The following is a 12,051-nucleotide window of genomic DNA, read 5'->3' on the forward strand; positions in this document are numbered from 1 at the left end:
CACAACGCACGAATATGGTGCTCATAATATTTATAGCAGAAAAAGCCACAAACGCTACTCCCTTAGTTATTTTAAGAAAATTTCAAACAAATTAAAAACAACTTTTATAATTACTACATTATATCGAGATTGCCAACCCTGCGTTATGAGAGAGCAATCAGCTGACACGTTTCGACGGCAAAGAGAGAAGGGAGTAGCGTTTTTCGCTCTTCACTTACATTGCGCGCCCATAAGATAGGTCGTATCAGCTGACACGGGCCACGGGTCTACGTTTTTGGCTGTTTGGGCTATTAGAAGAAGGTTTTGTAACAACTAAAGATATCGTAGCTTTCTTAGCTCAAAGATAAAATAATTTAAAATGCATTCTTCATAACTATCGGCAGCAAGGAACTGAGGAGTTTATAGAAACATTCCTTCATCGTTTGGTAAAAAAAGTGATTGTATTACTTGGTCTTATGAATTTCTATGTCTTTACTTATTCGAAGCATATCACGTTTGGCTCTAAAATTTTTTGTCATGACAATATAAATCAAAACGAATATCCATTTTAATAATTGTTTACCTTTTCCTGAGCAATAACGAAAAGAAATAAATGAGCAATAAATAAGTTCAATTATTTTGATCCGCGTGGAGTTGAAAACCATAATAGATGTATGTATATAGATTACATTTTTTGCCATATCTTAATTAAATGCAAATTTTTGAAAAAATAATAAAACATAATAACACATGATGAAATGTCAGAAAATTACAGAATATTATACTATTTTCTTAAAGATTACAATTGACGTTTTCGAAGTCAGTATTACAGGCATTTGTAAAATAAAACAGTACAGTGAACCTTCTATACTAGTACTAGTACTAGTAGTAAAAAATATCTCGTGTCTCATTCGAAAATTAACGTTGTGCAAAAAATTTGAAAATGTAGGCATGTCTCATAGCGACATCGCTAAAAAAATTAAGAAGGAAAATTGTCAGTGACATTATACTTGAAATATACAACTATATGTCAACTAATTGATCACATACATTTTAGAGAAGTATTGATCACCGTAACATTGTTCTGCTTTTCAAGTTTTTCTTTTTATCCTATAAATAATTGTGGTGGAATATTTACGTTTCAGTTGTAGTAAAATGTGAGTACTTCTGTTGTTTTTTGATTATTTTCCTAAATTTGACTTTATTAAAGATGACATATATAAATGCAATACAAGTGGAAGAAATGAAAAGGTTTATTAAGCTTTTTGGTATTTCTGACCGCGTGGTTTCAAAAATAAGACAATCAATAAGATCTTCATGATAAAAAACACTGTTGGACGAAAGTTAATTTTAAATGCCAGACTGGAAAGGCGCATCCTAAAACAGATAAAGTCTGGTGCGCATGAAAGACTGAAAACTTACTTGCGGAATACGGCTGGCGAGAATAGAGAGAGTTGTTAATGTTTCGTGCGAAGAAATTTTGAACACCAAATAATAAAGGATAGCTATTGGCAGCACTAAGTATTTTTATCTTTCTCATTTCTTTTTATCACGATAAAAAATTTGATCGGAAAAACGCCGCCCCCCCCAAATTTATTTCTTTGTACGCCTGGTGTCTAATTTCACCGACTATGCGTAACATCTAAACAATTATATGTATTACCGGTAGTCCTTGAATCAATCTCTGCAGAATCAGAGATATTTAATGTCTAGGGTCAATGATTTAATGTCGATATTTCAATTAATTATATTTATAGTACACATATATGGTATGTATTATATATTTATTGTTCATATGCATTTGTAAAATTGTACACAGTTCAATATTATTTGGATTTTAATATGTATTAAGTAATATGCATGAGATTACTTTTAAAACATAATCGGTATTAATCATACAAAACTTTTACAACTAATTGGTAATTATTGCGTTTCACTAAAAATATTGTAACAATTTCATACAGTTGTATATTTTATGCATTTCTGCCTATTTAATTCCGCTTCGATGAATTGATTAAGTATTTACAGCAGTGGGTGAGCAAGTGTTTCTCTCCCGTTGACGCAGAGTGACTATGGTGCGAAGCCATGGTTCCAGCTTCACGAGTATATATGTCTAAACCGTACTGACCCTCCTCGGGAAAACTGTAAAAAATTGTTATCAGTCATGTTGGAATTTAAGATTTTGTACCACTTACTTTATTATGAATGTCACAATGTCATCTAACGTGTTGTGCGTCACATATTTGGAAAGTTTCTTTTCTTCCACACCGTTCTTGTGCAGAGTGGCCATGAAGTCTGTCAAAGGCCTTGACATGCGAAATTGAAGGTCTAAACTTCGTCCGGCAAATATAAGTGGATCCTGCAATTAATGATGATTGATTATAATTTTATTCTAAAGACAATGTCTATATTGCAGATATATAGAGGTTGTGAACGATTCTCTTCTAAGGAGTATACGAATTCAAAACTGTACTTACTTGGTGTGTTATGGGTATTAATCCAAAAAGCCTAGTCGCTTTTGTAGGACCCCATTCACCACTTGCGCAATCCGGCAACGGTACCATAACTGTTTGTAGTTCTTCGCAACATATCTAAATATTATGAAAAATTATAAACATATATTTTTTGAAAGTAAAGCCGTATGTTTTCCCTTTATAACAGTAGCCAAATCTTGAACTAAGTACATCTGTTCACAACTACAAAATATTACTTATAATAACTTGTTTTTGATCCGTCAGTTTGTATGGAAACAATATGCTATAGTAACTAGATCCGAACAATTTCTTCGGCGAATGAACAATTCCTTTCTCAATAACGCATCTCCAAATTGAAGATATCTCGTTGAAAAAAAAATTGAGCATACACTTGATTGAAATTTCATGCCACAGTGATCTGATATCGGTATCTTTAAAACGGAGGGACTTGTTTATATACATATAAACATACTTACACTATAGACATACATACATTTTTGCAAACTTAATATCCCTTGTTCAGGGAATTAATGTAACAATTACCAATTAAAATGAGTCACAGAGAAATTTCAAGAGGACAAAATTGACAGATACATTTCTTTAGATACTTGACAGGAGAAGCAGGTTATAAAAGTATTTTATAACTTTTATAGGGAATAGCTATTCATATATATGTAATTCAAATAGAACAACACAGATATGTAGGTTTTTGAAATTTTTCTTTAAAACATAGTTAAAAAGATTATAAAAAGAAAATTAATTGTTAAACGTAATAAAACGCCTGAATGGACGACTATACTGCTCTGTGATTGGTGCTCGCATGAAGTGTGATTAACAATGTATTGTGAACATATGAATGGAGAGCAGCTGACTTCGCCCAAAAGTTCGAGGCTATTTACAGAAATTGTACCAAATGATAGTTTGAATGTTACAACATGTGCATACATTGCAGCGATCATGTTATCCTTTACATAATTAGGAATCCAAGATCGAACATGTTACTGGAAATTTTTATTTTGACGGACTTCATTCAAGTTGATGCATTCTAGGTAACGCTAAATGACCTGTAGCCTTCACGGCTCTGAAGACTCGCCTTAACCTGAGACTACCTTGGGCGGCTACCATTGAAGGCGACTACCTTTTAACATAAAACTTTATGCAAAGTTGACGGTAAAGGGAAGTGAAGGGAGGTCAAAATCGATGCCCACATCAGTACCTGGTGGGGGTTGGAGTGCTGCTTGATACGATACCAAGCCTCCCTTGGTAATAGACTGGGAACTGGAACTGGGCAAACCTTTAGTGAAATTGCTCAAAACACTGGCTCTATAAAGCTTGGCCTGTTCGATCTCGGCAGGGAGGATGATGGCATCTCCTCAGTAATTTTAAAGTTGGTCATAGTAAACCCTGGGCCACTCCCAAAATGTGAAAGTTCTGGAAAGAAACCAGATAACAGGCTGTGGACAAACCGGACCTTCCGCTTCGCCTTAAGGCTCGTGTCTGGTTGTCAGCTGAACCTTCTTCAGCAACCGAGGAATCCTCTCGTCAAGTGCTGATTCCGCTTAATACGGAGTTTGTCGGTACTTTCAACGAAACCAAGGGAGCCATAAGGGTTTATGGATTCGAAAAGGTGGTCCTTATAATACTTCCGACGAATGTCAGGAGGGTTGGATACAAGAGAAGGAGATGGTTAAACAACCATGAAGAAAAACCCAGGGCTTTCCGAATTTTTGGGGGCGGTTCGTCAATTGGCGACTTCGTCTTCAGTCTAAAACCTCTGTGTGAAGAGATGCGGGTCAAACACAATGTGGGTGCTAAACTAGCGCATCAAGAGGAGCATCTGAAGAATAACATTCTTTCAGAATAACCAACTTGCAAAGGCGGCCGAGGTCAATTTACTAGGAGCGGCATTTTTATGTTGAGGACGAATAGTCATAAGCTGCTGGCGACCAACGATGTAGTTAGAACCAGAGCCAGTATGTGGGTCTAAAATGAATTAACGGTATTTGTTTTACGAAATTTCAGCAGCGCTGACGTAGTTAGGGCAAAAATAGAATGCGACTCCGGAGATTTCTGGCTAATCTCAGCATACATGCCGCATAAAGATGAGGTGGAACCACCTCCCTTACTGTTGAGGAAAATCTTTGCTGAAGCCTCACGAAGAAATTATTAAAAGAGGTGAGTCGCTCTTTGATTTCATTGTTAGCGGAAACTTGTTAATTTGTAATAGGGAAAATTCTCCTATATTCTTGACTGCAAGTAGGTAGAAGGTTTTCGAACTCACCCTGTGTTCGAACGGAATTGCACCTCTAATCTCAAACTGGAGGATCCTTGGCGATCACTTCTTCTTTGATCAGGGCACAGGAACATCAATCTAGACGGAGAATGCCCATCTATAAAGTCTTATAGAAATCCTAGAAATACAAACTAGGAAGTGTTCCGCAAAAGGCTCGGACAAATTGTTCCACTGACACCGGGAGTAAACTCATTGATTACTAGTAGTGGTTAGAAGCCTTTAGCTTTGAGTGTAAATCTGCACTGAAGAGCTCCTGTCCACTGAAAACACCCAAAGAACTATAGAACTCTCGGAAATCAGGGTCAACTGACTATTGGACGTTATATTAAACGGGACTTGTAATATACAAGATCGAGATTAGAAAGGCCAAGGACTTCATGGAAAAGTTTCTGCGAAAAAGTGGCAAGCTGCAAATGAGTCCTCCAGTTTCAGGCGTACCTTTGTAGGGAAGATACATTTCGGATGCTCCTTGATCGTCACTTCCCGAGCAATGTGTTCCATAGGGAGGTAACTCTCGGAGTGGTGTTAAAAGATTGCGCGGCCGTTGTCGACCTTCTGGGTGAATGGCACTTGACTTGGGCGATCAATTCATTCAAACCTTTTAAGTTCCCGGGGGGATAGGAAGCCGAATATCGAAGAGAGAGCAAAAATGGCAGTTATTGCCTTATACTACTGTACTGCTGTGGAGCCATTGGCAAAAGGTTGGTCCTCTCGCCAACATAGGTCCTCTGGCTCTACGACACCACAGTCAGGCCCATTATGTTATATGGAGTCTTTATATTGTGGATTGCTCTAGAAAATATCACGCTTGCATGAGCGTTCAACGGGCGGCGATCATTAGCATGTGTGCTGCCCTTAGGTCCACTCCGATTATTACATATAATGCCATTTTGCACATGGTCTGCATGGATATCGACGGAAGGTGTATGGCTGCATAAGTTGCTATCAAACTCAGATAATCTTGGTTCCTAAACGAAGGCATGTCTGAACACTCGTAAACACTTCACTTTATACCGGATCTCTTGGATCATGGAGTTGCCAAACTGAACTCTGGCGACTTCTTCTCTGCTCACATAGCGGCGAGGGAGTTGTGGGTGAAAAGAAGTCCTTGGAGGAGAGGGGCAGTACGCTTCTTTACGAATGGGTCAAAGCTTGGGGAGGGGAAAGTTGGTGGAGGGGCTTACTGTCAGGAGCTCTCTATCAACTTCAGTTTCAGTATCATTCAGAGAAGTGACCATCCACTCAGATAGCAGGGCGGCGATACTAGCCTTGAACCCTTTAACAGTGCATTCAGGGTTGGTGTTCCTGTAACTGTAATCCTGATGAGCTAGCAAGGAAAGGCACTTTAGAACCGCTATCATGGGTCGTTGCTCCCGAATTCTCTTGGCAAGCGCTGAGCTACCATCAGTACATGCGCTATTGCAAAATTCTTTTGACTGAAGTAGTTGTATGGAAGAAGGTGAACTTGTTAACATTTCCTTCTTTCCGCGTTTGGGAAGTCAAGGTTTAAGAACTTGGGAGCGTGACCTTCAGACAACCCACCGAATTAGTGGGAAAGGATATTAAACGCCTGTGCAAATTTGTATTGGCCACTAATCGCTTTGCTAACATAAAGATCGAACACAGAAGTACTTCTTTTTTATGGCTTCACAAAGGACTACATATAGCAGTTCACGATCTCTCTAGATCAGCCGCCTAACCTAACCTATTATAATGAATTTTCGGTTGGTGATGCTAAATTTGCTTTACTTAAAATTTATATTTTGCCGCTAATATAATTGCATTGATATGGAGGTAAATGAAACTTTAGAAATAATATTGGTTGACGAACCTTAAACTTGCAGACGGACTTAAATTTCATAGGTTCGCCAGTGAGGTATTCCTGTGGGGTTACAGCATTGGCAAATATATCGAGAAGAAATGCTCCTGAGCACGGCGCATGTACACGAAAAGCTACAATGTTTCCAATGACTGATTGCATAACGAAACGCTTCAGGGAGACACCGTCGTAGGAGTCTTCGTCGCTATCGTAAAATTTAAGATTGTAGTGGAAAATCAGGCAACTTTGCATGTCTGTTGGCATGGCAATACGAACAGTGGCGGCACCTATGCATTAATACAAATCCATACAAGTTAGTGAATGTGTATGTAATACGGCGTATAATTAATATGTGCAACTCACCAGTGTCATCTGTGAAGACTACGGCGCCATAACCTTCATCGGCGAAATGTAGCCCATAACGGAAGAAAAGCGATCGCACAAACGGTAAGTTCTCGAATTCCCGTAGAGTTATGGGTCGTTTAAGCAGTTGCCATTCCTCTTGTAAGGGGTAAAATTCATAAATGAACTCCCGAGGATCGGTAAGGAAATAGTGATCGTCATATTCATATCTGCTAGAATTTTTTATGTTAATTTTCTGAATTTTGTCAATGTGTTGATTACCTTAAACTGTCATTTTTTCCGCGTCCAGTTTTAGGTGCTTCCTTCGCGTTGACCAAATGGCGTGCGCCCCAATTGCATTGTACAAAACGCCAAGCTCCCGCAACATATACCGCATTCCAAGAGTTGCGGAACCGAGAATCTTGGAATTTGACACCTGGCTGATAACCAGCACTCTTCGAATAACCTTTAATTACTACGCAGTGGAGGCCAGCATAACTGCAAAGTCGCTTGAATAGTACGTGATAGCTCTCTGTACCGTATTTTATGCCTCGCAGCAAGCCCATGGGTGTGTCACCCCGCAAATCATCATCGAAATGCATTGCATTTAAGTTTTTAACAGTTATCCAACGGAAGATCGTTCGAGCCTTTTCTATGTCTGTGGTACAACGACCGACTAACTGCCGCACTAAGTCCGTGAAGGTCTTCTGATCCTCTTGTGCTACCTTTTTCATTTAAATATTAGACATTTATACATTTATATTATGTCATTAAAAATTATGCACAAAATATTAATTTATTATTTTATTAACTCACCGATATTGCAATGCGATCGACATCTTCAAATTCAATAGGATCAGTATATATTTGGAATTTGCTAACGGCTGGTGGAGCTGGTATTGGAGCAACCATTGGATATTCTAGTGGGACTGCGCCTTCATCGAAATCGTCATCTAAAAAGATACTCTCATTTTGCATGTATTCCGAGCGCCGCGCACTAATCAATTCCAACATTTCACTCGACTGGCGATCTACTAGAGCGGCTGTTTCATATCGCTCATGTTCTAGCATTTTACGTGTGATGCTTTCTTTCTTTTTGCTRCGCCGCAGTGTCATGTTTTTTTCCAGATCTTCCTTCTGCTGTTCATGCCGCAGCGTGAGCATATTTTGATCATCTCGACTGCGCCGAGAAGTTGCTAATTCTTTTTCGAATTTGTGAGTGAGGCGCTGTAGTTCACGTTCCCATTCGTCTTGGAATTCAGATTGTATTTTGCGATCTTCTTCCTCTCGTTTGCGGGCAAATTTACGGTATAAATCATCTTCCTCTTTACGATGTTTCATTTCAAGGCGCGCTTGCTCCTCTCGGGCCTATTTTAATAGATTAATCATGTCAAGCAAAGCGAACAAAGAGCTAACGTCAAAAAAACATATAGAAGTTAACTAAATATGTACACCTAAAATATCATTAAAATATAATAGTAACGGAACAGATCGCAACCAACATACTTTTTATATGCGATAGAGTCATATTTTCCACAGATTTTAGGATATAATATTTCTCGTCAAACATCTTGGTGTATTGGTGTATATACCAAAACCACGATTGTGTTTAATTGCGTTTTATGAGGAACTAAGAAGACTATACTTATTTATTTTTGTAAAAATAATATTAAATCGCAACAAGATGAAATGATTTTCTCCTAAATACGCAAAGCAGTCGGATAATTGGTTCGTGAGATGTAGGATTTTGAATGACGAAAGTCGTGGAAAAAGCTAAAACGAAATTTGTACAAGTATATAAAAAATGCTACTTACTACTGCTACTAAAAAAACATATGTAAAATTCCATAATTGGACTTTGTCCTTGCGGCATTTTTCGGACCAGTACTAAAATTTGTTTTCTAATCTAAAATTATTAGACAATGACTGATTTAAAGATTTTCCGTGTTCTCGTGGAATAAAGACGTGCGTCTTTATTTGATCTCGCATCTCAAATCTGACTAAGATTTATTTGTTAGGGTATGAATAATAAGAGTGTTGGCTAATATATAAAAACAAACAAGAAAACATCCGATATATTGGAAATCCATTATTAAGATGCTGTCAAATAAATGTCTATAATTAATACTGCAGGTCAATTTTGCAACAGAGAATGGATTTTAGATAGTTCCTTTAAAGAAAACATATGTTATTTTAGATTATTTCTGTTCATCCCCCCCATCTCGCACACTTCCGTAGTGCTTTTGCTGATTCGCATTGTTAAGTTTGCTAATTATAATTTCTTGCTTGAGTGAGTTGCAGTAGAGAAACTGCAACGGTTTGCCTAGGGCATTCAGACTCTTCAACTGCAGTTTTATGTTCGCCCAAACCACTTTGTATCGGTCAGCGATATTCAATGGTACAAGCAACCAACTACACCGTTCCCATTGTGAACTGTGCGCTTGCGTATGCGTATCAATTAAGTATTCTAGAATTTCGCAAGTACAGGTTTTCTGAATAGTTTTTTACATGCGAAATAACTTTATAGCAAAGTAACAGTTAACAAAGCTCTAAAGTGTCAGAAGCTTTCCAATATACATACTTGTATATACGCTAAGATTTAATTTATTAAGCAAAATAGAAAGTGGGGATTATTAGGGAAAATATGGATGAAAATAGCGACTAGGATATTTTGTTTGTATTCTACATTTGTCGGAGTTTCTATACTTTAATTTCTTTAACCTAAACCTTTTTGCGGACGGGCCAATTAGAACACTTATGTCGAAATTTTGGCATGGATTGCTTAAGTAATGGTGGGTATTATCTATATCAGAATATCTATCAGAAAAAGTTTATTTATTTTCATGGGAGTTATTGGAAACCTCAGGCCAGAATGCGTGTGGCAGAGCATGCTCTCAATAAAACACAAGAAGTATTTAAAGATTGTATTTTTCCTATAGGTTATGTTTTTTCCAAACCGACTAAATTTAGTTTACCCACTTGTTTGAGTAATTTATTTGCATCAGCTTTTCAGTTAAAGTGATTCAAATTTGGATATTTAAATGTAAATTATTGAAAATAATCGTTCGTTTAAAATGAAATAAAATAATGTTCAAACTTCTTTACATTGCTAATACAATATGAGCTCTACATACATATCGGAACTGTTTAAATAGTTTTCTTTAATAAATTTCCTTTGCATTGTTGGAGATTTTTCTTATATTCAATTACGTTGCTGTAATCGCCACATGTAAAGTATAAATGAGCCTTAAGCAGCAGTATACACAATGCTGCCCACGTAAAAACGCTTGTGGCTAGATCCATACAAAGCAACCACAAGCGGGACAGTGAAGTTATGACAAAGTTGAGAGAGAGAGGCTTCAGGAGATCCAGAAAATAATCTTTCGAATGCGACTAAACAAAAAAAGTTTTATATCTAGATGCCCACCAACCATCACCAGCAGAGGTATCTGTTGCCGAACTAATGCGAAAAAGACGATGAGTTTGTCAAATATCTCCAAAATCCACGCGCACACAGGAAATGTAATCAACATGATCGTCAAGCTCTTTAATGGTATGACCAAAGGGAACATTGACATTAATATTAAAAAGTCCATACTAGCGGTGAAAAACTTAGCTCAGGTTAGGGTTTGCGGAGCTGTACAGGTTCCTAGGTTCAGGATCTTGTCTCAGTTTGAAGAACAAGCTACTCATCAATGCTATCTGGTTGTATGGAATTAATATCTGAGGGAGCAGAGCTGATTAAAACTTTTAAACTTATTCAAGCTATTCAAAATAAAGTTCTTCGTACTATGGTGGATTTGTTTATGAAAGAAATGACTTTCTCCATCGAGATTTAAAAATGATCACTGTAAAATAAACTATAGAAGAATTTAGTATTCGTTACCCCTATCGACTGGAGAACCGTTATAACACACTTGCGATCCAACTGTTGTTGACTAAAAAGCTATCCTCCGTTCGATCCTCCATTTATGTGTTTATAATTCGATTGTCATAACTACAAGTTACTGTTGGTTACACTATTCAATAAATCTGAAGGAAAAATTTGCGACTGATTGCTAAGAGGTATGTGGGGTATTTGAGGTGCCTGCTTGAAACATTTTCTATCACGTAAACCAATTTTTGACATTTTAGTATATGGTAGCGGTTTGAACTTATTTGTTACGAAATTTTTGCTATCATTTCCGGTTTTAGTAACCCAATATCCCAATATTAGCGAGAAACAGCCTCTAACATCACAGTCGCAAAATGGCTGTAAAGTAGTGTTATTATGTATTTTATGTCTCAGTGACACCAACGCGACATAGTCGGAAGTTGAACTCATGACTGGGGAATCGAAAGTGATCGGCGATCTCCGAATTCATTGAACTGTTCAAAAATATCAAATATGGAAACTGCCCACGGATCCATACATACGATTACATATACATATGTACATATAAAGAAGTACATTGATGACTCTAGTTGAGTAAATTTGATTAATATGAAAGATTCAAAGTTAAATAGTTACATTCAGTTTTCCAAAAAAAAAAGACTTAAATATTTTTTTGTTATTGAAATCTTTTAAATACGTTAACCATGAAATAGCGAGACAGTGGTCTAAATGATTTGACATTTCGCGCAATGCAAAAAGGAAGTACTCTTTTACATTGTCTTTCATTAGAAGTTTTAAATGAAAAATTAGTTTTTGGCAGGTTTTGCCACAGTTGATGTACAATGACAGCGAGTGGCTTTAATCGTGCTGTCATGGGAAGGACAGAGAGTTGCGAAAGCATTAAAATTAACGAAGTCGGAAGCGACGGGCAGGATCTGTCAAATATTAAAATACTCCCTTTCTTATGAGAACAGTTAGACAACAAGCTGTCGCCAATTTAAAACTACGACAGAGATGTTTGATATGATCAAGCAGGCTTACTCAGATGTTACTTTATCAAAAATTGGTATGTTTCGGTGGCACTAGGCATTTTTGAAGGGTCGGGGAAAAGGTCGCACCCTGCTGGAAGATCTGCGAAGAATTCGACAAAAACCGACAATGTGACTCGTGTGCGCAAAGTTTTGAACTCAGACCGCCGACAAAGTATTCGTTTATTTGCGCAGATGTTAAAATTATCAAAATCAGAGGTTCAGTCCTCAAGCGAGTCAAA

At 37.4% G+C, this 12,051-nt stretch overlaps 1 protein-coding gene across 6 annotated transcripts in view; it reads right to left on the reverse strand.

The window, feature by feature from the left end:
* Positions 1-1,763: 1,763 nt before the first annotated feature.
* LOC108964998 (hillarin) overlaps positions 1,764-12,051 on the reverse strand; it is a 30,445-nt gene continuing 20,157 nt past the window's right edge. For 5 of the 6 annotated variants that reach the window (XM_018927111.1, XM_018927114.1, XM_018927113.1 and 2 more), the window contains 7 exons: positions 7,724-8,275; positions 7,190-7,632; positions 6,929-7,140; positions 6,578-6,852; positions 2,457-2,570; positions 2,175-2,338; positions 1,764-2,121 (listed from right to left, as the gene is read on the reverse strand). In XM_018927111.1, coding sequence (XP_018782656.1) covers positions 1,971-2,121; positions 2,175-2,338; positions 2,457-2,570; positions 6,578-6,852; positions 6,929-7,140; positions 7,190-7,632; positions 7,724-8,275 — 1,911 coding nt within the window. In that variant the 3' untranslated portion in view covers positions 1,764-1,970. The remainder of the gene's footprint in view (positions 2,122-2,174; positions 2,339-2,456; positions 2,571-6,577; positions 6,853-6,928; positions 7,141-7,189; positions 7,633-7,723; positions 8,276-12,051) is intronic. The other variant, XM_018927116.1, reaches the window with a different exon arrangement.

Source organism: Bactrocera latifrons, unplaced genomic scaffold (genome assembly GCF_001853355.1).
Source record: "Bactrocera latifrons isolate USDA-ARS-PBARC rearing strain unplaced genomic scaffold, ASM185335v1 scaffold_131, whole genome shotgun sequence".
Lineage (NCBI taxonomy): Eukaryota > Metazoa > Arthropoda > Insecta > Diptera > Tephritidae > Bactrocera > Bactrocera latifrons.